The sequence below is a fragment of the Peromyscus maniculatus genome, chromosome 1 (assembly GCF_049852395.1).
Source record: "Peromyscus maniculatus bairdii isolate BWxNUB_F1_BW_parent chromosome 1, HU_Pman_BW_mat_3.1, whole genome shotgun sequence".
In the NCBI taxonomy this organism is placed as follows: domain Eukaryota; kingdom Metazoa; phylum Chordata; class Mammalia; order Rodentia; family Cricetidae; genus Peromyscus; species Peromyscus maniculatus.
The window spans coordinates 29,771,750-29,799,687 of record NC_134852.1 but is presented as its reverse complement, the minus strand read 5'-3'; the positions used below and the strand labels follow the sequence as shown (position 1 = coordinate 29,799,687).

General features: G+C 53.0%; 2 protein-coding genes across 4 annotated transcripts in view; both read right to left on the bottom strand.

The window, feature by feature from the left end:
• Window positions 1-1,874: 1,874 nt before the first annotated feature.
• Gpr4 (G protein-coupled receptor 4) lies at window positions 1,875-12,808 on the bottom strand. 3 transcript variants are annotated; one of them, XM_076572703.1, is made up of 3 exons: window positions 12,681-12,808; window positions 4,016-4,211; window positions 1,875-3,804 (listed from the first exon to the last, which is right to left on the bottom strand). In XM_076572703.1, exon 3 carries the CDS (start codon window positions 3,037-3,039, stop codon window positions 1,948-1,950), a length of 1,092 nt encoding a protein of 363 aa, XP_076428818.1. In that variant the 5' UTR covers window positions 3,040-3,804; window positions 4,016-4,211; window positions 12,681-12,808; the 3' UTR covers window positions 1,875-1,947. The 3 variants fall into 3 exon arrangements, with proteins under 3 accessions (XP_076428818.1, XP_076428827.1, XP_006993808.1); XM_076572712.1 differs by lacking the exon at window positions 12,681-12,808 and adding an exon at window positions 9,708-9,851; XM_006993746.4 differs by lacking the exon at window positions 4,016-4,211 and having other exon boundaries at window positions 12,681-12,786.
• A 7,045-nt stretch (window positions 12,809-19,853) lies between these two features.
• Window positions 19,854-27,938, bottom strand: part of Eml2 (EMAP like 2) — a 30,852-nt gene continuing 22,767 nt past the window's right edge. Inside the window, 8 exon segments of the mRNA XM_006993775.4 lie at window positions 19,854-20,260; window positions 23,284-23,414; window positions 24,138-24,233; window positions 24,598-24,685; window positions 25,225-25,322; window positions 25,528-25,616; window positions 26,019-26,086; window positions 26,650-26,781. Coding sequence (XP_006993837.2) covers window positions 20,135-20,260; window positions 23,284-23,414; window positions 24,138-24,233; window positions 24,598-24,685; window positions 25,225-25,322; window positions 25,528-25,616; window positions 26,019-26,086; window positions 26,650-26,781 — 828 coding nt within the window. The 3' untranslated portion in view covers window positions 19,854-20,134.

The following is a 27,938-nucleotide window of genomic DNA, read 5'->3' as shown; positions in this document are numbered from 1 at the left end:
GTTCCAGGCCAGCCAGAGTTACACAGTGAGATTTGTCTTAAACACACACACACACACACACACACACACACACACACACAATTGAAAAAAAAAAAAAAAACCACAAAAAAACCCAACCTGGTCCTGGTGGTGAAGACCCATAATCCCAGCTATTCAAGAAACCGAGGCAGGAGGATCACATGCTCAAGGCCTGTATGGACTACAGAGGGAGTTCAGAACCAGCCTGGGCTCAGCTAGAAAACACTTGATGGCAGAGGTCCTAGTCCCAAATAAATACGGGAGGGGGAGGGGCCAGCAAGATGGCTGAGCAGGTAAAGGCTGCCATCCAAGCATGGCAACCTGAGTGTGATTGCCTGGGTCCCACATGGTGGAAGGAGAGAACCGACTCCTAAGTTGTCCACAAGAGTGAGGTGGCAGGACCCCCACCCCACATAAGAAATAAATGTAATTAAAGTTGTTGTCTTGCTTGTCAATACTAAACCACTCAAGAGCAGGCTCTGGTTGTCACAGGCCAGGCATGGTCTCTGAGGCCAACGGAGTGGGTGGGTGGATAGGTGGGTGGGTGGGTGGATAGGTGGGTGGGTGGGTGGATAGGTGGGTGGGTGGGTGGATAGGTGGGTGGGTGGGTGGATAGATGGGTGGTGGGTGGATAGGTGGGTGGGTGGGTGGATAGGTGGGTGGGTGGGTGGATAGGTGGGTGGGTGGGTGGATAGGTGGGTGGGTGGGTGGGTGGATAGATGGGTGGTGGGTGGATAGGTGGGTGGATAGGTGGGTGGGTGGGTGGATGGGTGGGTGGGTGGGTGGGTGGGTGGGTGGAAGATGGGTGGGTGGATAGGTGGGTGGGTGGGTGGATAGGTGGGTGGGTGGATGCTCTTCTTGTCCTGAGCCTCCTTCTAAGCCAGTCCTGCCTACTACTCCAGGCAGTCTGCCTGGATTGGCCCTCATCTGCTTCTGACATTCCTCATCCTCCTGCACCATCCCAGACTGAGAGGATGCTGTGTAGAATCTCAGAAACTCCTGCACAGCAATTCACTCCTGTAAGCCTAGCACTTAGGAAGCTGAGGAAGGAGGACCATGAGCTCAAAGCCAGACTGTGATTAAATAACCATACTCTTTTTTTCCCAAAACACAAAGAATTGCTGTCACCAGCATGAATTCTAGGCAGGGGCTCTACCTCTGAACCACACCCCAGCCCCTCACTGGAGGATTCTAGACAGGAGCTCTACCACTGAGCCACACCCCAGCCCCTCACTGGGGGATTCTAAGCAGAGGCTCTAACACTGAGCCACACCCCAGCCCCTCACTGGGGGATTCTAGGCAGGGGCTCTACCACTGAGCCACACCCCAGCCCCTCACTGGGGGATTCTAGGCAGAGGCTCTACCACTGAGCCACACCCCCAGCCCCTCACTGGGGGATTCTAGGCAGGGGCTCTACCACTGAGCCACACCCCAGCCCCTCACTGGGGGATTCTAGGCAGGGGCTCTACCACTGAGCCACACCCCCAGCCCCTGGCCAGGGATTTTAGCTAGACACTTACTGCTGGACTATATTCCCTGGCTTTGTTGTGCTTAGTATTTTGAGACAGGGTCTCACTTTGTGGTCCAAGTAGGTCTTGAACTTCCAAATCCTCCTTCCTCGACCTCCCAAGCAGCTGGGATTATAAGCCTGTGCCATTAGGCCAAGCTCTTCTGTCTTTATCTGTTAGAAACAGTTAATTATCACCTCGTCCTGAACTCTCCATGGCTGACTTCCCTCCTGGGAGCCCACTGATGACAGACTCCCTCCATCAGGCCCTGCCAGTTAAAGTGAACGTTGGGGATCACGGTGGGAGACATCTGAGAAAGACACAAAAACCTCATTTTTTCTTCTTGTATTACGAATATTCACACGGCCATATTTACAGACATTCGCACACAGCAGAGAGGGGCAAGGCGTGAGATTGGGGCTCACTGCGCCGGCGGCAGCAGCACCTTCAGCGGCACCTGGTCCCCTTGGGCGGTCGGAGGCACGGCCCAGACAGCCCCGGAGGCCTTGCTGGTGGTGCTCCTCTTGGAGGTCAAGGGTGTCTCCAGGGTGAGGGAAGCGTTGGCCATCTCCTGGGGCTTGTCGCTGGCCAGGAAGCGCAGGAGGTTGTGTAGGGCCTTGGCCACGTCACTGCGGGCTCCCTCGTTGACCAGGCAGTAGAGGATGGGGTCGGCCACGCAATTGAGGCTGGTGAAAGCCAGGGAGCTGTGGTAGGCGGAGAAGACTCGCTCCTCGAAGCCGCAGTCCCAGGGCCGGCCCAGATAGACGGCGCTCCGAGACAGCAGGAGGGCATGGTAGGGTGCAAAGCACACCAGCACTATGGCGATGAGGCTCAGGGCCAGGCGCTTGATCTTGACCTTCTCCTGGCGCTCCGTGGACACACTGCTCTGCACGGCCCGGAGGATGCCGCGGTAGCACAACAGCATGAGTGCCCAGGGGAAGAGGAAGCCCACGAAGACGCGGTACAGATTCATCCAGGCCACCCAGCTCTCCATGGGGAACTTCTCGAAGCAGAAGGTGTGGTTGTAGCGGTCTCGAAAGAGCTCGTCGTGGAAGAGTGGTGCAGAGTTGGCGCCCAGCTCCGTGGCCCAGACCACAGAGCTCACAGCCACGGCTGTCTTGACCCGGCGCAGGCGCACGAAGCGCAGCGGATGGGCCACGGCCAGGTAGCGGTCCACGGAGATGCAGCACAGGAAGGCGATGCTGATGTAGATGTTGCTGTAGAAGATGAAGCCGAAGAGCTTGCAGGAGCCGGGCCCGTGGATCCAGTTGTCGTGGTGGAGGAAGTAGTCGACCCACAGCGGCAGCGTGCAGATGTACAGCAGGTCGGCGATGCTCAGGTTCATCAGGTAGACGCCCAGCTCATTGCGCTGGCGCACCTGGCGGTAGGCCGCCCACAAGGCCAGGCAGTTGGTGGGCAGTCCCACCCCGATGACGAAGATGTAGAGGGATGGCGGGAAGAGGTGGTCCACTCGAGAGTCCACGTGGCAGCCCTCCCACGTGCGGTTGCCCATCCTGGGCGCTGGGGCTTCCTAGGCTCTTCCCCTGGCCCGCTGGGGCTACAGGGCCACGGGGGGCGGGAGGCCATCGGGCCCCCTGAGCCCCCTCTTTGGAGGCTCAGGGGAACATCATAGGAGATGGTTCACGAGGACAGAGGTCTGGGTTTGCTTTGTGGCAGGCCAAGGAGAACTTGGGAGGAAGAGCGTCAAGGAAGGATGGAGATAAGAGGTGGGACTAACGTCAACAGGAGTGTCTGAGCAAGCAATCAGAATAGGAATATCTGATATTCCTATAAAGACGGGGGCACAGGAAAAAAAAAAAAAAACAGACGAAGGCGGTGTTTATGCAGGAGATGAGGGCACCAAAGGTGTCGTGCTTATTGGGGTCTTAGGGAGTAAGCATGGACGCGATGACAGACCAACGGGATGGGATAGTCTCGAAGACTCAAGAAATAACCCAGGAGAGCATTGAGTTGGGAAGACGCAACTTTGGAGTGCTGGCATCTGCCAGGACCCCAGCAGGAAATATTGAACTATGTAAAGTCATCAAAATGTCCTCGGGGGCTGGACCAAGAGGAAGGGCTTGCCGGGGCTGGGGACTGTGGGAAGGGATGCTAGGAAACGGGGAGGTGAGTGAGCGGTGGAGCACGGGAGGATTGTGGGTAGAAGGAGAACTCTGAAGCGGGCACCGGGAAACTCAGAGTTGATCCTGGTGGGGCCCAAGGGGTGGAGATGAAGTTGTCCGGTTCACGACCACACTGAGAGCTGAGCTGGGTAGGTCTGTGGGGAGAGAAAACGGGCGTGAGGCGGCGTGGGCATCTATCCTGGCCTCCCCCATACCTTCCCATTAGTCCCATGGAAGAGAAAGGGATCACCCCAGCAAAACGCGAGGAACAGATTCCTAAGAGCATGTTATGGAGGGGGCTGGACACTAGAGGGGCTTCCCAAATGCATATTAAAGACCCAACATGCTGAGCATGTCGGCACATGCCTTGGATCCCGGAATCAGAAGGTAGAGGGAGGAGGATCAGGGGTTCCAAGTGATCCTCCACTACACACTGAGTTTGAAGCCATGAAAAGCTGCCTCAGATTAGCAGTGGAGAGTGAGGCATGTGGAGATGGTTCAGTGGGTAAGGGAGCTTGCTGCCAAGCCTTGCGACCCGAGTTTGATTCCAGGAACTCACATTCTGGAAGAAAAAGAACCAATTCTTCAGGTTGTCTTCCGACGCCCACGTGTATAGCACAGCATGCAGACACAGGGTGGGTTTGGAGGGAGGGAGGGAAGGACGGATGGAGGGAGGGACGGGGAGATGGAGGGAGAGAGACAGAGACACAGACAGAGAGATTTGACAGACTGGAGCAAGATGAGCTTCCCAGACCTGTCCAAGGTCCTGACGCCCAAGGTGGGACTCCCAGCCCTTTCCCCAGCCTTGCCTTTAGTTTCGAGAGCCCCCTGGATACAAAAGGGCCCTGGGCTTGGCAGTGGGATAGAGCAGGGGCTGTTAGACTCTGGAAAGGTCAGGGTCAGGGAGCCAGGGGAAGCCTGGGGTTGACATTAGCAGGGACAAGCCCTCACACCCTCTCCCTCTCCTTTCCCATTGTCCCAGTGAGGACCTGGGATCCATCACCCTTCTCTTTCTTTCCTTCTTTCCTTCTTTCCTTCTTTCCTTCTTTCCTTCTTTCCTTCTTTCCTTCTTTCCTTCCTTCCTTCCTTCCTTCCTTCCTTCCTTCCTTCCTTCCTTCCTTTCTTTCTTTCTTTCTTTCTTTCTTTCTTTCTTTCTTTCTTTCTTTCTTTCTTTCTGGGAAGACTATAAGTTTAGAGCAGAGAACATTCACGCACCAAGCCCCTGATGATTTCAGGGTCTGTACATATTTAGATTTCTCAACCTCTCTCTCTCTCTCTCCCCCACCCCCGAGTCTCTTGTAATACAGGCTGGCCTTGAACTTGCTATGTAATTGGGGATGACCTTCAACTTCTTGATCCTCCTGCCTCCTCCTCCTGGGTGTTAGAACCACAGTCGTTTCCAGTTTACACAGAGCTGGGATTGCTGTCCTGGACCTCATGAATTCTAGGCAGGCACTACACCAACTGACCTACATCCTCTACCCATTTGCTGGCTGGCTTGTTGGACTGTTTGAAACTGGGTCTTACAGTACAGCCCAGGCCAGCCTGAAACTTTCGAGCATCCTTGCTTCTGCCTCCTGAGTGCTGGGACTATAGGCGAGCACCACCAGGTCTATCTTTAAAGCATTTTTAAATTCAGGAGGCAGAGGCAGGCAGATCCCTGAGTTTGAGGTTAGCCTAGTTACAGAGTGAGTTCCAGGGCAGCCAGGGCTACACAGAGCCTGTCCTGAAGAAAAAGGAAAGAAAACCGTACAAACAAGATCATACTTGGGAATCCACTCTAAGTCGGTGAAAGGAGCAAGTGCCATGTGGTCTGGGAGGAAAGATGTGGAGACTGGAAAGCCACCTCTGAAAAATTCCCAGGACACACTTGGAAACCAGTGTTTGAGGGGCCAGTGAGATGGCTTATGTCAGTAAAGGTGCTTGCAGCCAAGCCTGACACCCTGAGGCCTATCCCCAATGCCCACATGGAGAAAGGAGAGAACTGACTTCCACAAGTTGTCCTCCATACATGCTCCGTGGCACATAACACCTGCCACCCAGCCACAAAAGAGAGGAGGGAGGGGAGAGGGAGACATAGGAGGGGGAGAGGGGAGAACAGAGAGAGACAGACAGACAGACAGACAGACAGACAGTCTTTCCTTTCCCCAAGCAAAGTCCTTCCTGCTTTACCTCCAGATGGACCCTGACTTCATGCCTGGGTCTCTAACTCCTTGCTGGCTCTATCACTCAGTCACTGCTCACTGGGACAACATCTGTTCTGACCCTCTGCCTCTCTCAGTTCACTCCCCAAGGCAGCCAGGAAGACCTTGCTAAAGGAATCAGCTCTTCTTAAGAACTTCCAAAGGTTTTCAAGAAGCTGGGGTGTGGCTCAGTGGTAGAGCCCCCCCTGCCTAGAATCTCCCAGTGAGGAGCTGGGGCGTGGCTCAGTGGTGGAGCCCCTGCCTAGAATCCCCCAGTGAGGGGCTGGGGTGTGGCTCAGTGGTAGAGCCCCTGCCTAGAACCCCCCAGTGAGGGGCTTGGGTGTGGCTCAGTGGTAGAGCCCCTGCCTAGAATCCCCCAGTGAGAAGGTGGAGGTGTGGTTCAGTGGTAGAGCCCCTGCCTAGAATCCCCCAGTGAGGGGCTGGGGTGTGACTCAGTGGTAGAGCTCCTCCCTAGAATCCCCCAGTGAGAAGGTGGAGGTGTGGCTCAGTGGTAGAGCCCCTGCCTAGAATCCCCCAGTGAGGCGCTGGGGTGTGGCTCAGTGGTAGAGCCCCTGCCTAGAATCCCCCAGTGAGAAGGTGGAGGTGTGGTTCAGTGGTAGAGCCCCTGCCTAGAATCCCCCAGTGAGGGGCTAGGATTCTAGAAAGACTTGGACTTCCGGGGACTTGCTGTGTGACTCCTCGATCATTCCTTCCCCTCAGTGGACTACAGTTTCCTCATCTGTCCAGTAGACTTAATGAGTTTCTCTGCCTCTCTCAAGTCTGGCTCAGTTGTAGAGGATTTGATTACTATGTGCAAGGTCCTAGGTTCTACCTGCAATATTGCAAGAGAACAAACAGACTTGAGGGGAAATGGAAACTCCTGGTGCTTGGTGACAGGAAATGAGGCTCTTCCCAGCTAGCCTGAGCTGCCTTACCTACTCCATCTCCCTTCGTGGATCTCCCAGCCAGTGAGCTTCCTCCCTGCAGCACTGGTACCTCCACACTCTCCCTAACTGGCCTGTGCCTTCCTCAGCTCTTCCGCCTATGCCCCTCCCTCCTTCCTCCTTCACAAATCTCTGCCACCCTCACAAACATCTCTTCGCAGCACTTGTATCTGGTCCGCTTGTGTCTGTCTAGAACTTCTTGGGGGACAGGGACCCTTCGTGTCATGTGGACTGTGTGAAGGACTGGCCTTGCATACAGCAGTGCTCAATAAGTGCCTGGGTACAGAAGTCATGCTAGAAGCCTCGAGAGGGTTGGAGAGGGCACAACACCCTGGCCAGCCCTTCTCCCATCATGGCTCTGCCTCTCTTCCTCCCAGACTGTACCCCAGGCATCAACAAGCCCTGGGGAGACCCGGAGGAGGCGGCTGCATGCTGGGAGGAGATTAAAGGGTAGGACCCATCTGTTCCCTAAGTGACTTGGAAAGGTCAGGCTGTGTCCTGATCCCTAAGGCCAGCCCCCTGTGGGGATCCTTAGACACCTACCATCCCATCCCAGAGCTGGAAACTGCTGGGTCCCTTGGAGATGGAATGGAAGGGACTTGTTTCTGGATAGCCCAATGGGAGCCAGCACAACCTACCATCAATCAAAACCTCCCGCCCAGGCCAAGTCTTATCCCTAAACCTCTCCTGTCCTCTGTCTCCTCTGTCCCCTTTCTGTTCTCTCTCTCTCTCTCTCTCTCTCTCTCTCTCTCTCTCTCTCTCTCTCTCCCCCCCCCCATTTCTCTTCACTCCTACATCTTGTGACATCAAGGGAATTCTTCCCCCCCCCCAGAAGCCCTATTTTATGCAAAAGACGGTACAGTCTTTCTCCTAATCACATCACACATGGACATCTTTGAAAAAACAAGGAATCATCAGTAAAATGTGCGGTATTTGGGGTCTAGGGATATAGCTTAATGATAGACTACTTACCCAGAGTCTAACAGTGGGTGCCAGGGGCTGTGGCTCAACAGAGGAGCTCTTCTCTAATATGCATGAGGTCCTGAGTTCAATCCCCATGACCACCAAAAAGAAAGAGGTCTAGGCATATAGCTCAGCTGATGAAGTATTTGCCTAGCATGCACAGAGCCCTGGATTGATCCCCAGCACTCCATAAATGAGTCTGTTGGCCCAGCCTGGAACCCCAACAGATCAGCCTGGGATGAATGAGCTCCTGTTTCAAAGTGTAAAGAGAAAGGAAGTGATGGACTGGGGATGGGACATGGTGCGTTAAAGGGACTGATGCACAAGGTGAGCATCTGCATTCAGATTCTCAGCACCCACTCAGAAGCCCTAGAGGGAGAGCTGGATGTCCCCTGAACCCCCCTTCCATGGCCCCAGGTCCCTGCTGAGACTGGAACGGGTACACAAGGCAGCAAAGACATTCCTGGCAGCCGACGGAAATGAACTTCCCATTGCCAATTTCCTCCCAGGGAACAGAGTCTGGTTTCCACCCTGTCCTCAGCCTACCTGAGTCATAGGGATGCTAGGCATGGGGCAGGGAGTCACTGACAGACAGACAGACAGACAGAACGACAGACCTTCCTTCTCTGCCTGACATCTGGCCACTGTAACTCCCCCGCTCCCAAGTCACCATAGAACCTCTGATTCTTAGAATTCCATGGTACAGGCTCATATGGTGAGCGGGAACAGGATGCTCTTTCTTCCTGGTGCACATGCAGAACCTGAGGTCCAGAGTGTGAGGCTGTTTTTCCTTTGAGCTAAGAAGTGCCTCCTCTGAATATTTCTTTCCTCTCGTTCCCATTCTCCTGTCTTTTTAGGGGCTTCAGATCCCTTTGAGAATTTGTCAAAAATGGGGGTTTGGGTTTTTTTGTTATGTATTTAATTTAATTTAATTTAATTTAATTTAATTTAATTTAATATTTTGAGATGGTGTTTCTCTGTGTAGCCCTGGCTGTCCTGGAACTCACTCTGTAGACCAGGCTGGCCTCAGATTCAGAGATCTGCCTGCCTCTGCCTCCTGAGTGCTGGGATTAAAGGACTGTGCCACCATACCCCATTAATAAGGACGTTTTTTTAAAAACATACACACGAAAGTGACCCTGGAGGCTGGGGAGATGGCTAGGTAAGACCATTCATTGTGAAAGCAAGAGGATTTGAGTTCAAATCCACAGCACCCACTAAAAGCCAAGAATGCCCTTTATGCCTGTAGCCCCAGCACTGAATAGTGGAGGGGGTCCCAGGAGCTGGCTGGCTGGGCAGTCTAGTTGAAACAGTGAGCATCAGGTTCAGATCTGTGTGTGTGTGTGGGAGAAGACACCAATGTCCTCCTCTGGACTCCAAATTAGAATTCGCCTTGCACACACGTGGACACACACACACACACACACACACACACACACACACACACACACACTGACCCACCATGGCTAGAGTGTCCCTCCATCCCTTGCCCAGCCCCAAGTGGAGTCAGTGTTATCTTAACCCTTAGTGAGTCTTTGTTGGGGAGCTGTGCACCCAAATTTTACAGCCCCCCAACTCAAGTTCCTGCAAGAAAGGTAAGTTCAGTTGTGACCCAATATGTGTAGGGGATAGGGAAGGCTACCTTGAATCCCAAGCCTCTGTAGGCTTCAGCTACAAAAGCCAGAAAAAAAAAAATCCCCTGTCTCACAGCCCCCCCCCCCCCCCCCCCCCGCCCTCCTGCAAGATTCAAAGACATGGAGAGTTGAAAAGCCAAGAGAAAGAAGTGATAGCCCCCCCATCAACCCTTAGCCCACTCACCACCTTTGTCTCTGAAGCCACTGGGCTGGCTCCCCCTCTTTCCCTCCACCATGGGCTCCCAATCTCCCCCATTCTGGAGGCCCCAGGGGACCGACCAGCTCCAGTCTGCTCATTATGGCTGAAATGTGATCAGTGAGTCTCGCTGCCCACCTGGTGCCTTGGCAGCAAGCGGAAACGATGGGGGGGGGGGTGCAGTCAGGCCACTCCATGTCTTGGCTGGGCCTCAGTTTCCCCATTTCCATTAAAGAGCGTATCTCTCCCACCCCTCCCCCGGCTGCTACACCCACACCACCCAGCAGGAATATGGAATTGTTAGAACCACCCTGCTGACATTCTAGAATCCGACAGTTCTCAAGTCCCGAGGTTTCTGTGGCCGGCCCTGCTTGGGGCCGAATGTTCTAACATTCTAGAGCCTTGATTCTTTGCTTTCTGTTATTATTATCCTCGCCTTTGCCAGCACGCACCCTTGTCAGTTTCCAATATTCCAGGCGTCTCCCGGCCCAAGATTCTGAAGTTCTATTGTTAGAACCCTCTATGATTTCAAAAAAAAAAAAAAAATTAAAAAAAAATAAAACACACGCTATGACTTTCATAATCTATTATTAAACTCTGGGTGATTTTTATCTTTTCCCAGCAAATGAATACACGTTTCCCTTTTCGCTCTTTGCAGAAATGGGAACGCGTTGTAAATAGGTGAACCCCACTTCCTCTTTTCTCCCCGTTTCTGCTCCGACTTTTACAAAAATGAATCCTCAGATTGGGCAGCATTCTGTGGTGCTGAAGGTTCACAGAGGCTGCGGGGTGGGGTGGGGGGGTCAGGATGGCTGACCATCACCTTCAACTGGGCCCCCCAAAATGACATTCTCCCCCCCTCGGAAAGGGATTCTAGGAACCCACACTGCTTCTGACCCCTTGCTCACGGTCTGGCCTCCCTTTTCGCACCAGCTGAGTTATTATTTGTCTAGACACAAACCAAATTATAGGCCCTGTCCCGGGGGAACAGTGGGCTTGGGGGGGGGGGGGTCAGGAGACAGGGGTGGAGTTAATCCACTCGGATTGTCTCTTACCTTCTGAAACTCCTCCCCCAGCCCCCCAGCCCAGGCCACCTCAGGTCCCTTTCCCTTCCGCCAGCAAGCCCTCAGATCTACCTTTTCTGCGCCACTCCGCAAACCCTACTTCCTGGCCTCCATCCACTCATACCCAAGTCTGGCATCGCTCCCTACTCACTTAGCAGAGGACCGCGCTGCCCGAATTAATCCGACTTAGTGGTAGCCCAAGAATCCAGGTCTCCAGATAAGGTCAAGGGAACCCACGTCTCCGGATATGGACTACCACTGGACAAGAGTCCCCATCCTCGATGCTGGCAATAACTCACTTCTGCTCTGGGGCCTCAGTTTCCCCGCTTGTAAAATGGAAGGGGCATGGCCTACAAGGCTCCCACCGGTCCTTTGTAGCACACACATAAACCAGCAACATGTCAGCACCAATCTGCATGGGTTGATGGGCTGGACCATCACAAGGGACTTTGGTTCCCTGTGCCTCAAAGGGTCTCAGCAGCCTGGGTCCCACCATTCAAAGACTGGAAGGCGGGGTTTCATTCGGCCCAGACTGGCCTCAGACCAAGATGCTCCCACCCCAGCCTGGGTTACAGGCATGTGCCACTACAAGAATTTTTTTTTTTTTTGAGACAGGGTGTCATGTAGCCCAGGCTAGCCTGAAGCTATTAATCTTCCTATCTGTACCTTCCAAGTGCTAGGATAACTGTCAGGTGCCACAGTCTCGGCCATAGGGCCCCTGGGTGGTCTGAGTTTGGGAACCCTTCCCCCATCCATCTGACCGGTCCATTCCCGGGAGGATCCTGTGTCCAAACCTGACCTCAGAGACAGGGATGGTGAGGAGTCCTTTTGGTAGGTTCCGGGGGGTGCAACTGGTTAGGGGTTCTAGAAGAAATGCTGGGATGTTCCCCATCTTTTACACCAGCGCCCCCAATGCACATCCAGCTTGCAACACACACACACACACACACACACACGTTGGAGCCTTCCCTTACCCTGGTTGAGGGGTGGGGTGCAGAGTTCAGTCCCAGGGAAGGGGAGTAAGGCAAAGCAGGAAAGGGTTAACAGAGACCCAGCCAAATCCTGGAAGGGAGGAAGTCGGGGAGGAAGTCCACCCCCCCAGCCAGGAATTCCTGAAACAGGAGGGTGGGGTAGGTGTGACCTCAGAAGCCATGGGGTGACTACAAAGGGGTCATGGTATCACTCAGGGTCCATTTGCCTGGGAGTGCAGTCCCGCGGGCCCGTACCCCAATCCTACAACCTGGAGGGGGAAAGTTCCGCGATGTCTTAAGATTTAGGGAGATGCGACAGACAAGGGCTGAAGACTCCACAGGAGCGGGAGAGTGAGAGGACCGGAGGGCAGAACTCGAGAGCCCTGCGGGGGCCGGGGTCCACAGAAACGCTGAGGTGGATGAAGAGTTGGGGACGTCCAAAGAGAAGGAGGGGTCCCACATTAACGGGGTGTGAAGGCCAGGGCTGAGGCAGAAGGTACCCAGAGGCAGGCAGGGAGAGCAGATGGAGAGGTCCTAAAGAAGCAGAGCCCCTGGGCTGTTGCTGAAGAACACCCGTAACCTCAACATTTAGGGCGCTGAGGCAGGAGGATGGCCGCCGGTTCAAGGAAAACCTGGGCTGTGTAGCCAGGGGTTATCTCACAACTGCCAGAGGGCGGAGAAGTCGGGTGTGGTGACCCACACGGATAATCCCAGGATATACTCTGGGAAGCCGAGGCAGGAGGATTGCAGTGAGTTTGAGGCCAATGTGGGCAAGAGAGTGATCTCAAAGCTAGATTTGTTGTTTGATGAGATCTTCGTGTGTGTGTGTGTGTGTGTGTGTGTGTGTGTGTGTGTGTGTGTGTGTGTGTGAGAGAGAGAGAGAGAGAGAGAGAGAGAGAGAGAGAGAGAGAGATATGCCCAGAGGCAGGGGATGTTAGGGACCCCAGGAGATGGAGATAAGAGAGGAGCCGAATGGCCGGGAGAGGACGGTGCGGGGGCACTGAAGCATCTGAGCGGCCACCCAGAAGACTTGGACCTGCGAAGGGGGAGAACGGGAATGGAGGAGCGGCACCCACCTGTGCGGCGGCTGGGCTGGGCGACCGGCTTCCGCGACCTGGTCCGGTCTCTGCGCTGCGCGGGACCCGGCGGGCGCCCCCGCGGGGCAGGAGACAGCGACAACCCCTGGTCCCGGGCTGGAGTCGGGAGCCCAGGCCCCGCCCCAGCCAGGCCCGCCCCCGTTAACCCCTCCTCTGCCGTTCCCCTGCACCCCACCGAGCCGTCCCTGTCCCCCCCCACAATAAGAAACTCAACCCTGGAAATCTCACCTGCTGCTTCAGAGTGGTATCCCATTAACCCCCTAGTTACCCTCTCTCCACCTCACACTTCCAGTCTAAGCCTGCATCAGGGAAGGGACGCTTGGCGTGGGACCCTCCTTCCTGTCACTCTCCTCTTTGGAGAGTCACCTCCCAGCCAGCCTCAGTTAATAACCTTCTCCGTGTCACCCTACGGGACTGAGGACAAAGGGGTCTGTTAAGGGGCCAGTGAGATGTCTCAGCAGAGAGAGGCGATTGCAGCTAACTCTGAACTCCGTTCCCGGGACCCACATGATGGAAGGAGAGAATGACTCCTTGTAAGTTGTCCTCTGACCTCCACGCTGTCCCGTGTCACACCGCCTCAGATAAATAAATGTAAAAATAAAAAAATTTAAATGTCGATCGGTTAAGTATCCACCTCAGATATAAGGCTACAAATGGAAGGAGCCTCGGGGGCGGGGGTGTCAGATCTCAGGCTCCGTTTCCTCCGCAAAGTGGTTAGGCACGATCCTTTTCTCGTCTGCATGTCACACCACAGAGAATATAACATCAAATCTGTATGAAGGTGTCATTCTGGGCTAGCGGTGCATGCCTGTAATCCCCCAGCCCGTGAGATGCTGGGGCAGGAGGGTGGCTGAGAGTTTGAGGCCAGAGCAGGCTAAATAGTGAGATTCTATGTTTAAAATGTCCCTACTGGGCTGTCCAGGGTCTTCCAGCATGCCCTCCAGAAACCTGATGTCCCTCGCCTGATGTCCATAGACCACCTCAGCATTATCAGCCTGGCTGGTAGGAGGAGAGCCGTCCCTGTGTTGGGGTGGATTGTTGTCCTGTGTCTGTTGCCTGGAAGGGATGGTTGTTTTCAGGGAGTGTGTAAGTGTTCCAAGAGCTGCATCACACATACCCCCTTTTCATCATGGTCATTATTTCCCACACACATCAGTCTTGAGAGTTCATTATAAAAGCAAGAAGGTCCACCTGCCTACAGCCCTACAAAACACCCAGCAGTAATGGCTTACTAACTCTAATTTACAGTTATTTTATCTTGAGTGGTGCAGAAGATGGGACCAACAGCTTTACACATGCTAGGCAGGGGCTCTACCACTGAGCCACACCCCCAGCCCCTCACTGGGGGATTCTAGGCAGGGGCTCCACCACTGAGCCACACCCCAGCATCTCACTGGGGGATTCTAGGCAGGGGCTCTACCACTGAGCCACACCCCCAGCCCCTCATTGGGGATTCTAGGCAGGGGCTCCACCACTGAGCCACACCCCAGCCCCTCATTGGGGATTCTAGGCAGGGGCTCCACCACTGAGCCACACCCCAGCCCCTCTCTGGGGATTCTAGGCAGGGCTCTACCACTGAGCCACACCCCAGCCCCTCATTGGGGATTCTAGGCAGGGGCTCTACCACTGAGCCACACCCAGCCCCTCACTGGGGGAGTCTAGGCAGGGGCTCTATCATTGAGTGTACCACTCAGTGTTTTGTTTGTTTGGTTTGTTTATTGTTTGAGACAAGATTTCATTATGTAACCCTGGCTGCCCTGAGACTCAGAGAGATTTACCTTATTCTGCCTCCATAGTGCTTGGATCAAAACTGTGTGCCAACATAACCAATTCAATATTTTTGTGTGTGTATATGATATGTGTGCCCTTGTGTGAACATGTGCACATGTGTCTATGAGGATGTGTGTGCATGTGTGTGTGTGTGTGTGTGTGTGTGTGTGTGTGTGTGTGTAATCCATTTTAGTTAGTTCCTTAGGAGACATCTTGGATATTTGTTTGGTTTTTTGAGACAGGGTTTCCCTGTGTAGGCCTGGCTATCCTAGAACTCACTCTGTAGACCAGGCTGGCCTCAAACTCACAGAGATCCACCTGCCTCTGCCTCTCAAGTGCCAGGATTGAAGACGTACACCACCACTGTCTGGCTGCTTTTTTCTTCTTTTAAAAAATGTATATGGGTGTTTTGTCCTGTCTGTCTGTGCGCTGGGTACCTGCAGTGCCTGTAGAAGCCAGAAGAGGGCGTCGCGTCTCCTGGAACTGGAGTTACAGACAGTTGTGAGCCGCCATACATAGGTGCTGGGAATTGAACCCGGGTCCTCTGGAAGAGCAGCCAGTGCTCTTAACCCCTGAGCCATGTCTCCAGCCCCGTACCCACGACCTCAGGCTTGCCCAGCAAGGACTTGACTGACAGCCATCTCCTCAGGACCCTGTTCTTTCTTTTATCACCACAGATGGGTTTCACTCGTTCTACAACTTCAAATCGAACAACTTAAAATAAAAAAGGGGGAATGTGGTAGCGGTGCTGTGTGGCCTTGGGCAGGTGACCTCGCTTCTCTGAACCATATCATTCCCTTCTCTCGGGGAACTTGATGGACGTAGAAAGTGAGAGGGTTAATCACAAAGCAGAGATGCTCGCTCACAGTACTGGAGAATTAAAAGGGCAGGCCCAAGGCAAGCGTCATGGTAACTCCATATAAATCCTGAGAGATGAGACGTGGTTTTACACAGCCCAGGCCGGCCTTGAACTTCATGTGCAGTTGAAGATGACCTTGAAATCCCGATCCTCCTGCCTCCCCACCCCGGAGTATTTGGATTATAAGTGGGAGCCGCCATTGCTTCTGAAGAGCAATTCAGAGTGCCCAGTGGTGGGGTACAGTCCCTTCTCTTCTGGCGCACCCTAAGTTTGCCACAAGTCAGCCCAACCCGTGGCAGGCAAAACACAGCTCCTCTCTGAGCTTCGCTGGGAACATTTACGGAAGAACAGTTTTCAGAAAAACAGCTAGAAAATGGAGAGGACCTGAGGCTGGCTAGGAGCAGGAGACCGGCGCCATACCAGCCTCTGGGGTGCAAACGCAGCCCGCGGAATGAATGGGAACTTCCTCTCCCCCTACTCTTGGACTGGGGGGATTGATAGAAGGCCGTGCACAAGGCAGTTTCTCACGACCCAGCTCAGGGGGACAAACACCGAGAGTGACCCTGAAGGGATGCGTGGAGAATCACCAGCAATTTTCCAACTATCTTTTCAGGGCATATTTTTCCATGCAGATCCAAAGATAACCACAAGGGGGCGACGAAGCATCAAGAGCTCCCCTTGCTCCCCGCCCCACCTTGCTCCCCGCCCAAGGAAAAGCAGTTGTAGCTGGTGTCAGCTTCCCAGGACTAGGAGTGTGGGAGTCAATGGTGGGGCTGGGAGGACGGGACTGGACGGGACGATGACGACAGGATTTGACCCAAGAATGTCAGAAAACAGGCCTCTAAAAGACTAGAAGCTTCCCGGGCGGTGGTGGCTCACACGTTTAATCCCAGCACTCAGGAGGCAGAGGTTGGAGGATCTCTGAGTTCCAGGCCAGTCTGGTCTACAGAGTGAGATCCAGGACAGCCAGGACTACACAGAGAAACCCTGTCTCGAAAAAGAAACAAACAAAAAACAACAACCCAAAAAAGAAAAAAAGAAAGAAAAAGAAAAAAGGAAGGAAGGAAGGAAGGAAAAGAAAAACAAAAGTTCAGTCCCGTCCCATCCCCCCAGCTACAATGGGATGGCAGCCTTCACCATCCAGCTCTTCACGTGGGTGCTGGGGATCTGAACTTTGGGACCTCATTGCTAAAATTCCTTCCTGGGAGAAGACATAAGCAAGGCCTACCTACCCCTCCTCCCAAGTCTCCCAGACAAACCGAGGCAACAGTCCACCAAAGTCCACATTGGGAACCAGTGAGTTTTTGGGGTGTCCCTACGGAGCACGGATGATGTGGGTGCTCCACAGGGTACACCAGGTCTTTACCCGGTAGGGTGAGGGCTCTCGGGTGGATGCATAGATGGAGCCCCTCCTTCTCTGGTCCCTCTCTGAGGCCGCAGAGTTGCTTACACTAGCAGGTAGGCAATGGCTGGGTACTCCCTTCCCACCCCTGTGTGAAGGGATTTAGACAGTCTAGAAAGCCCAGCTGGGATGACCTTCTGCAGCGGACACAAGAGAACTCCCCAAGACAGCAGCTGCTGGGCTCAGAGGGTCGTCACCCTCAGGGAGGACTTTCCAGACTGAGCCATTCCCCCAGACCTTTTCAGGAGTTTGAACTTCGTGGACACACTCAACCATTCAAACACACTCAAACTGTCATTCAGTGTCCGGTGCCCAAGTTCCCGCTTCTGTACCTGCGCTGGGCTCGGAGACAGAACAAGTGTTCAGCAGTCCTGGCCCTTCCCACCCAGGGTGCAAAGTCAGTGAAAGAGACACACATCTGTCCCCAGAGTCGTCAAGGACCGTGACAGGGGCCAGCAGGGGGCTGGAGCCCCAAGAAGGCTTTATTTGAGTTTATTGGGAGGAGAAAACACATGCATGAGATTCTACTGGGATGGTTCCTTCTTTATCTTCCCATGTTAAGGTCTGTCGGTTGCCCCTTACAGGGGGTCCTCCATGGGGGGACCTTTGTCTCTCCCTAGTCATGCAGAGTCAGCGTCTTCTGAGGCAGGTATGTCTTCCCACTCAGGCATTCCTTCCTGTGAGGTAGCACTGAGGTTGTCTTGGCTTATCACTGTACCCCAAACCATGCACACACATACACATATATACACTCATGCACACACACACATACACTCATACACACACACACACACACATACACACACACACACATAAATGCTGCTTATGGAATTCATTTGCTCATTTGACTAGTGTTAGAAGCATTTTATTCTCGACCAGCCTTTGACTGAGGGATGCTCTCAGACTAGTTGTGTATCTTCCTCTCCTGCTCCTCTGTGTGTGTGTGTGTGTGTGTGTGTGTGTGTGTGTGTGTGTGTGTACAACACTGTGGACTCATTCAATCCTTCCGCCTTTATGTTGGTTCTGGGGGTGGAACTCAGCCCACCAGGCTTGTACTGTGAGCATCTTTCCCAGTGAGCCAGCTCACAGGCCCTCTCAACTTATTATAAGTTAATTAGTTTATTTGCCAGACATGGTGGTGCACACCTTTAATCCCAGCATTGGGGAATCAGAGGCAGATCTCTGTGAGTTTGAGGCCAGCCTGGTTTACATAGGAAGTTCAAAGCCGGCCAGGGCTACACAGGGAGAGCCTGTCTTGAAAGAGAAAAAAATTAAAAGAAGATGAGTCCTTGGCAAGTCATTGTTTTGTGATGGGATGGCCCGTGTCTATCCCTCCCTCCCAAGAGATTACTGCTGTGGGATGGATTTTCTGTATGCTGTGATATATATTGCTCCCACTGGTTAATAAATAAAGCTGCTTTGGCCTGTGGTAAGGCAGGATAAGAGCCAGGTGGGAAATCCAAGCAGAGAGACAGGGAGAAGGACGGAGTCAGGACAGACGCCAGCCAGCCAGCTGCCCAAGGAGCAAGATGCCAGCAGATCAGTAACACCACAGTCATGCGGTAATATACAGAAGAGTAGAAATGGGTTCACTTAAGATATATTTTAAGTTAACTAGCAATGAGCCTGAGCCATAGACAAACAGTTTGTAATCAATAGTAAGCCTCTGAGCGATTATTTTATTAAAAAACGGCTCCTGCCCAAGCAGGTCTGGGCGGGCCCGGGAAACTTCAGTCTACAGACCACCTCACTGTTGAGACATGGAAAGAAACACGGACTGATTCTAGTTATAGCAGGCTAGGTTGCTCTTCTTTTCCCCTCCTTCCTTCCTTTCTCCACCTCCTCCTTTTTCTTATCCTTCTGCGTTTCTTTGGTTTTTGTGGCAGGATCTCACTGTGTAGACCAGGATGACTTTGAACTCAGAAATTTGGCTGGCTTCCGCCTCCTGAGTGCTGGGGTGAATGCCATGTACCACCACACCCCACCCTTTTATTTTAAATAACTTCTTCTAATTTATAACGTTTATTCTTCATTCATTTCTTGTGTATGTGTGGAAGTGGACCACGCTCAATGAATGTGTGCCAGGGTGTGTGTGGAGGTCAGGGACAACTTTCAGGAACTGGTTCTCACCTTCCACCAAGGATCTTGGTGAGTTCAAGGCCAGCCTGTCTACATAGTGAGTTCCAGGGCTGCACAGGCCTTTAATCCACAGTACTCAGAAGGCAGAGGCAGGTGGATCTCCGAGATTGAGGCCAGCCTGGTCTACATAGAGAGTTCCAGGACAGCCAGAACTACACAGAGAAACCCTGTCTGGAAAAACAACACAATACACATACCAAAACCCCCCAAATGCAAACAAACAAAAGAAGGGTTTCTGCTGCGTGGAATCTGTCCCTGGGACAGTGGCAAGCTTGGTTAGTGTGCCTCCCCATCAACACATAGACCAGGCAGGGTGGTGCATGCCTGCATCTCAGAACTCTGGAAAGTTATGGAGTCAAGATCATCCTTGGCTACACAGAGCGTCTGAGGCCAGACCCTGCCTTGAAGAGTAACGATCCTTTCTGGAGGCTGAGGAGAGGGCTGTCAATAAAGAACCTGCCGGGCGAGCATGGGAAACTGAGTCCAGGCTCAGCACCCACGTGAGGCCTGAGCTGGCAACACACGTCTTCAATCCCAGCTCTGAGCAGGTGAAGAACCCTGGGGCTTGCTGGCCAGCCAGTGTAGCCAAATTACTCCAGGTTCCGTAAGAGAATGTCTCAACTGCACCAGTGTGCAGACATGTCCTCACACAGACACACACTCCTAGAAATAATTTATTTTAAAAATCTTTAAAACCCTGTCTCAAAACAAAACAAACAAAACAATACAGCGGAGAGCAATGGAGGACGACACCTGATTTTGACCTCTGGCCTCCGCAACACACACACACACACACACACACACACACACACACGCACACTCATGCATGCACACATACACATACACGCGCACACACATACATACACACACATGCACACACACACATACATGCACACATACATACACATACACACACACACACACACACACACACACACACACACACACACACCCCAAATACATAGACCAGACTCCAGACAGCTCAGTGCATAAGTCTGTATTTCTGGATAATATAAAAGAATAAACTTAAAAAAAAAAAAAAACCCACCCAAACCAAACACCAATGGCTTCCCCAAGGCATGGTGACCCCCTCTGCCCACCCAGATAAATAGAGACTTCTGTCTGTCCACTCACCCGCCCACCCCCAGACGCCCCTCTCTATAGACATACTCTGGTATATATTACTCTACTCCGCAATAGACATCTCCCAAAAATAGAACTCAGTCCTGCCACAGGGCTCCACCCCGGCCCTTGAGCGCTGCTTCAGACTACACGCCACTGCAGCACACTGGTGTCTTTGCCCCCAGTGGTCAGGGCCATGCTGTCATCCCACAGGAAGGCCACGTTAGTCACGTGGCTGCTGTGTCCTCCATATCTGTGGCTGAGGGCCTGTCAGAAGGAGAGAAGTGCAGGGAAAGGTCAGAGGAAAAGAGCCACCTGAGGCCACGGTCATTTTCTTCTTCATAGCCATTAAAAATACGTGTGCGTGCTACAAGTTTTTACTCTATAGTTCGGGATATCCTAAAGCTCACAATCCCCTTGCCGCCTTTTAATTTTTGGTTGTTTGTTTCTCAAGACAGGGTTTCTCTGTGTAGCCCTGGCTGTCCTGGATCTCACTCTGTAGACCAGGCTGGCCTCGAACTCACAGAGATCCACCTGCCTCTGCCTCCCCAGTGCTGGGATTAAACCACCCGGCTTAACTTTTAATTACATGTATCTGTGTGTGTTGGAGTATGAGTTTGTACAGGTGCCCACGGAGGCCCTGGGTCCCCTGGAGTTTAACATTAGGAGGCTGGCGTGGGTGCTGGCCCTGAACGCAGGTCCTCTAGTAGAGCAGTGCATTCTCTTAACTGCTGAGCCTTTACTCCAGACTCCCTTCCTTTTAAAAACACACAGTGTATGAGTGTGTGCACATGGACGCACACGCACCACGGAACACACGTGGGGGTCAGAGGGCAACTCGCAGAAGTTGTTTCTCTCCCACTGCAATGTAGGTCCCGGAGATCGAATTCAGGGCATTAGATTTGGTAGCAAGCACAGTTACCTGTTGGGGGTGTGGCTCAGTGGTAGAGCCCCTGCCTAGAATCCCCCAGTGAGGGGCTGGGGGTGTGGCTCAGTGGTAGAGCCCCTGCCTAGAATCCCCCAGTGAGGGACTGGGGGTGTGGCTCAGTGGTAGAGCCCCTGCCTAGAATCCCCCAGTGAGGGGCTGGGGGTGTGGCTCAGTGGTAGAGCCCCTGCCTAGAATCCCCCAGTGAGGGGCTGGGAGTGTGGCTCAGTGGTGCAGCCCTGCATAGTATGTATGATGCCTTAGTTCCATCCTCAGCACTGAAGTTAGATGAAGGGCAGACATAAGATATAAGAACTAACTGTACTCTACCAGGTCTCCATTAAAAGTGGGGTGTGAGCTGGGCATGGTGGCACATGCCTTAATCCCAGCACTCGGAGGCAGAGCCAGGCGGATCTCTGTGAGTTCGAGGCCAGCCTGGTCTACAACATGAGTTCCAGGAAAGGCGCAAAGCTCCACAAAGAAACCCTGTCTCGAAAAACCAAAAAAAAAAAAAAAAAAAAAAAAAAGCCCAGCAGGTAGTGGTGGTGCAGTCCTTTAATCCAAGCACTTGGGAAGCAGAGGCAGGCAGATCTCTGAGTTTGAGGGCAGCCTGGTCTACAGAGTGAGTTTCAAAACAGCCAGGACTGTTATATAGAGAAACCTTGTCTTGAAAAAAAGAAAGAAAGAAAGAAAGAAAGAAAGAAAGGAAGGAAGGAAGGAAGGAAGGAAGGAAGGAAGGAAGGAAGGAAGGAAGGAAGAAAGAAAGAAAGAAAGAAAGAAAGAAAGAAAGAAAGAAAGAAAGAAAGAAAGAAAGAAAGAAAGAAAGAAAGACCCAGAAGGCCACACTCCTACTCCTGGGTGTGTCTTTCTTTCTCCTGAGTGTCTCCCTTAGCCCTCATGTTTAATTACGTTAACCTACCTTCATCAAACCCTAACTCTGCTTCAGGAAAGGGCTGGCTGTAGTAAGGAGCGGCCTCCCCCAGCCTCAGGCAGGTGCTCTCCCCAGGAATTTGGTTTTGTAGAAGTTGGTCCTTGTTCTATGGCTGTATGGGTATCACGGATGCTGGGTACCCACCCTAGCACCCAGCTTGGTGAAGGCAGGAGCCTCATGCTGGTTTTTGTTTGGTTTTGTTTTTTGGGTCCTCATTCCCCTCCCTCCTGAGACAGGGTTTCCCTGTGTAGCCCTGGCTGCTCTGGAACTCACTCTGTAAACCAGGCTGGCCTCGAACCCACAGAGACCCGCCTGCCTCTGCCTCCCGAGTGCTGGGATTTAAGGCATGCTTACACATGCCCAGCAGCCTCATGGGTTTTGTCTGGCCAGGCACACAGTAGGTGATCATTTAACGTTTGTAAAAAAGAAAATATGCAGAAACCTCAGAGCTACAGATTCTGTCTCAGAATCCCATGAAGGACCCTGTGCTATTAAGACATCCTACAGATGTGGGAAACTGAGGTCCAGAGAGGAGTAAATCGCCTAAAGAAAGTAAACAAATGAACAAGAGGCTAGGGGGGCCGCCGGGAGGATGGGGAAGCCCTGGGCTCCATCTCTAGCAACACATAAACTTGGCTCAATGGCACACACACATCTTTACTCCTAGCCCTGGGGAGACAGAGGCAGGAGAATTGGTGGAAATTCAAGGTCATCCTTGAATTATTATGGCAGTTTCTCAGAAAATTGGGAATTGATCTACCTCAAGACCCAGCCATCCCACTCTTGGGCATATACCCAAGGAATGCTCAATCATAACCCAGGGAACACATGCTCAACTATGTTCATAGCAGCACTATTTGTAATAGCCAGAACCTAGAAACAACCTAGATGCCTGTCAACTGAAGAATGGATTAAGAAAATGTGGTACATATACACAATGGAGTACTACTCAGCAGAGAAAAACAATGACAGCATGAAATTTGCAGGCAAATGGATGGAACTAGAAAATGTCACTCTGAGTGAGGTAACCCAGACTCAGAAAGACAAGACAAACATGGTATGTACTCACTCATAAGTGGATTCTAGATATAAAGCAAAGAACAATCAGACTGCAACCCACAGATCCAGGGAGGCTACATAGCAGGGGGGACCCTAGGATGACTGTGGCTTATAATAAGTTTTGGTTTTACTCAATCACTGGGCAAGCCTCAGTGAAACATTTCACTATTAGGATAAGAATTTGTACTGTATCAAGCTGATCATAAAAAAATAAATAAAAATGAAAAAAAAAAAAGTCATCCTTGGCTATCTAAGGACTTTCAAGCAAGCCTGAGCTATTTGAGACCCTCTTCCCAAAACAAAAGAGGCATCCTCACAAAGGGGGTGAATACCGCCCCCCCAGCAGCCCCAGCCCCCCAGGCCCCCAGGGCTCACTCTCGGCTGGCAGCAGGGGTAGCTGAACAGGTGCACTTTGCCGAAGTCATCAGCAGAAGCCAGCAGCTTTCCATCATGCGAGCGGGCCACAGCATTGATGTCTGTGCCATCCGCCCCCTCGGGCCAGATCCCTGTAGACAGGACAAGAGAAGTGATGAGATCCACTTCACTGCTGGGCTCGGCGGCGGCACAGGCCTGTAAACTCAGCTACTGGAAACTGCCTGGATCACTTGTTACAGCTTGTCTCAAAAAGTTAAAAAAAAAGGAAAAAGCTGGGATGTGGCTCAGTGGTAGAGCCCCTCCTAGAATCCCCCAGTGAGGGGCTGGGGGTGTGGCTCAGTGGTAGAGCCCCTGCCTAGAATCCCCCAGTGAGGAACTGGGAGTGTGGCTCAGTGGTAGAGCCCCTGTCTGGAATCCCCCAGTGAGGGGCTGGGGGTGTGGCTCGATTCTCCAGGTCTCAGTTTAATGGCTCTCCCTCCAGGAGCCCCGCCCTAATTTCTTCAATGACTTGGCCCAATACTCCTTCCCCAGTGGCATCTGACATGTCCCAGCTAGACCCTGTAGGTCACACTGTCTTGGGTGAGGCTGCCTTCCTCACCGCACTGTGAGCTCCAGAAGAGCAGACCTGGGACTACCATCTGAGTAAGGTGCCCCGAGCGTGTGGTCTCATTTCATTAGAGCCCTGAGCGACTTCGGTGGTCATTTCACTCTGCCCTTCCTGTGACCAGAGTACCAGGGAAACAGTAAAGGACTGAGTTCCCCAGCATGGAGGCTGCCCATGTAAGACTATGAAAACCACAAGGAAAGGTGGTTTCTCGGAGCTCCAGTGGGAACCTCCCCATTCCAGAACTTACCGAACACCCCAAACCCCAACACACAAGTAGCGGTGGCCCATTCCACATTTCTCACGGTATCTGCACTGGTGATCTGCTTACAGGTGGCGGCGTCCCCTAGGGTAGACGATCCAAAGAACTACCGTCAGCCAATCTATTTCCCAGATAATGCAGCACTGAGGTCCAAGGCAGAGGGGTCGAAGGTCTCTGAGCTTATTTCTGTCCCTCTGGACCAGCTGAAGGCTGGATTTTGGACGCCGACACGCCAAAACTTAAGTTGGGTACTTTGGCATAAAAACCAGCCGTCCATTGTCAAAGCGGAAGGGAAATGGGGCGCACCGGGAAATGAATCACAAGCTAGAGATTGCTGAGCTGCAAATCGGATCAGCTCAGACTAGTTCAAGGAACAGGGAGCTGTATGCAAACAATACGCAAATTAGGCGACAAAACAAAGAAATCTGGCCAGTGTCAGAGAACTCACAGTACAGAATCTCGTAGTCTCCGGAATTGGTCACAAAGCAGGAGCTGTCCTGGGCCCAGTCCAGGTGGGTGATAAAACTCGAATGGCCCTGCGGGGGATGCGAGGGTCACTTAGAACACAGGAGAGGGGATGGATTAAATCACGATTAGGAGGCAAAATACACAGAGTGAGAACACGTTGGGCTAGGGGGAGGATACAAAAAGCCTTCTGAGAGTAGGGGCGGGGCCAGACTACCATGGGCGGGGCCAGACCGTGATGGGTAGGGCTGACAAGAGCGCTCAGAAGACAAAGGCAAAACTCCACACAGGGGGCGGGGTTTGGATGGGAGGGGCGGGGCTACACAGAGGCGCTCCTGGGATGGAGGGACAGGTTTAGAGTGCAGGGGCGGGGCTACAAATGAGGGCGGGGCTTGGAAGGTGAGGGTTGGAGGCTACACGAAGAAGGGGCGGCTTAGAACACGATAAGGGATGAGGATGGGGGCCAATTGAGATGCCTTGACATAGTCAGGGCAAGGAAAAAAAATCAGCTGCATTCTGAAGCTGTGGCTCCCTTGTGGTAGAAAAATGGTTAGTTTTGCACCCCACTGGGCGGGGTGGTGGCGCGGGCTGGGGACCACTGCCCACTCACCGAGCACTTGCCCAGGCGGCTGACCTTGCGGCCACCCTGGTCCACCGTGTACACGTACACCAAGTTGTCGTGGGAGCCCACAGCCAGGTACGCCCCGTCTGGGGAGGGGGAGGGGCTATGAGGAGGCACCCAGACTCCGCCCCCTTCTCTCCCAGACTCAGCCCCTCCTCCACAGTCCCAGGCTCCTCCCCCCTCCATGACTTGTCCCTCCCTTGGCGGCGGGGACTGTAGCCCCTCACCCCCCAGTCTGTACTTCTGAACCTCGGTTCCAAAGACCCTGCCTCCCCAGGATCCCATGCCCACCTGGGGAAAAGCTGACCACGGAGATCTGCTCGTTGCCATCTGTGTGGATAGCCACCAGGTCATGGGTGTCTGTATCCAGCAGCAGCCACCTTGAAGGAGAAGGCATGATGGGGGTGGGGGTGGAGGATGAGGTGTCATTGTTGAGATAGGGCAGTGTGTGGGGCCTGAAGGAGAGAGATAAGTGCCTCCCAAATGCAGGGCTGAGGGGGCGGGGCCGGGCTACCGTGGGTGGAGCCAGACAATGAGGAGTGGCCTCGGGCTGTGAGGGGCGGAGGTGAACAACACCTTCCTCCTCATCTCTCACCTTCTCCACTAAGCCCGTGCCAGTTCACATAGGTGGGCAAAGCCCCACACGGGTCCACTGCCTGCAAGGGGCGGGGCCACAGACGGGCCCTTAGGACCGAAGCAGCAGGTTTAGAGCGGGAGGCGCTCGAAGGGGTTTGAGGCAAAAGGAAAAGGAACTGGGGAGGACTTGGTCTTTTCAGCAGTACCTGCCGGTCACTGTGCCCACCGCCAGGACAGAGCCACTGGGATGGAAGCCAGCCGAACGGGCAGGGTCCTGGGAAGGAAGAGAAAAAAGCTGGGGTCCCAAGTCCATCTAGGTACTCCCCAGCCTCAGAAACTAGCTCCTAGCATGGCCTGAGGTCTCTCTGCGCTCCCACGCCTTCCAGAAACTGCCAGGAGCTATTCCCCTTTCGTGAGCATGCTAACAGAAGAGAAATATTCTCTCCTCTTCCTACTCTACTTTTTTTCTTTTGAGACAGGACTGTGTAAACCAGGTTAGCCTTGAACTCACAGAGATCCACCTGCTTTTGCTCCCAAAATACTGCCCAGTAAGATGCCCTTTTTAATTTTTTTCCAGTTTCCCGTCCCCCAAGACGGGTTTCTCTGTGTAGCCCTGGCTGTCTTGGATCTAGCTCTGTAGTCCAGGCTGGCCTCAAACTCAGAGATCAGACTATCTCTGCCTCTTGAGTGATGGGATTAAAGGTGTGCGCCACCACTGCCTGGCAAGATAATCATCTTAAAGAGACCATGTGTAGCTTCCACCTGATGTGCTGAGCCCTGAGGTGTCAAAAGCAGCAATTTCTGCAGACCCCTAGGTCTGCATTCCCATCCCTTTACCTCAATGGTCCGGCTCCACAGGGGCTGGTGGGCCTCTGAACTCCAAAGATGCACCAGCTTATCCTGCCCACAGGTCACAAACTGTGCCCGGCTAGGATGCGTGGCCAGGCCCCACAGCTCTTCCACGTGTCCCTGCAGGAGGGGGAGAAGATGATGGGAAAGAGGCAGCAAAGGTACCTTCTCCCTAGCCAGCCCCTTCTGCACAGGAGAGTTCTCCCTTGGTGGGGGTTGACTCTGGCTACCCCACGGCTCGAAGCGAAGCCCGTCCCTTCCCTCAAACCTCCGCTTTCCCCTTTTAGAATGGAAAGTGGGGGGATGGTGGCTCAGAGTCTGACCTCAGTAGCCACACAGGCTCCATCCACCCTGCCTAGACACCTCCCAGACTTCAGCCTTAAGGATCTGGGGAAAGCCTAGTGGACTTGGTCTTGAGTCACAGAACTGAGACATCTAGGGTCACATGGAGGACCCTCAGCTCTCTTACTGATGGTGGGAACCAGGCACCTAGTCAGCTGACCTCATCTTGGAACCTTGGGTTTGTGTGTGTGTGTGTGTGTGTGTGTGTGTGTACACCTGAGTGCAGAAGCCTGAATTGAGCATTGTCTTTTTCTATCTCTCGCTCCTTTCTTTATTTGCACTTCATTTATTTTGTGGGTGTTTGTGCGTTGTCAAGACCTGCATGTGGAGATCAAATGACAACTGGCGGAGCTAAGTCTCTCCTTCCACCACGTAGTTTCAAGGACTTGAATCCCGGTCGTTACGCTTGGTGGCAAGCTCCTTTACCCACTGAGTCTTGGCCTCTGCTCTATCATTTTTGATACAGGGTTTTTTCCCTAAACCTAGAACACGCCAATTTGGATAGACAGGCAGGCTGGCAGCCCTATCAGTCTGTCTTGGCCTCTCCAGGTCTAGATCTCAGGTGTGTTACCGTGCCCAGCCTTTATATATGGGCTCTGGGGAAACCAAACTCAGGTCCTCATTGTTTATACAGCAAGAACTTTACCATCCAAGCCCTGTTTGGTTTTGAGACAGGACTTCCCTATCTTCTCAAGGCTAGGCTGGAACTCACAGAAATCCTCCTGCTGTAGTCCTGTGACTGCTGAGATTACAGGTATACGCCACCATGCCCAACATGAAACCTCAGTTTCATAGTCTCTAAAATGGGGCCAGCTGCCCCATGGTCCTCGAAGCATTGTTGGCTCCCTCAGAACATGGATAGAAAGTGCCGAACACAAGCCAGGCACAGTAGACAAACCTGACACTCAGGATGTGGAGGCAGGAGGATCAGGACT

Excerpts from the sequence above, each read along its gene's own strand:
- Gpr4 (XM_076572703.1), bottom strand. The coding sequence starts at position 3,039 with ATGGGCAACCGCACGTGGGAGGGCTGCCACGTGGACTCTCGAGTGGAC.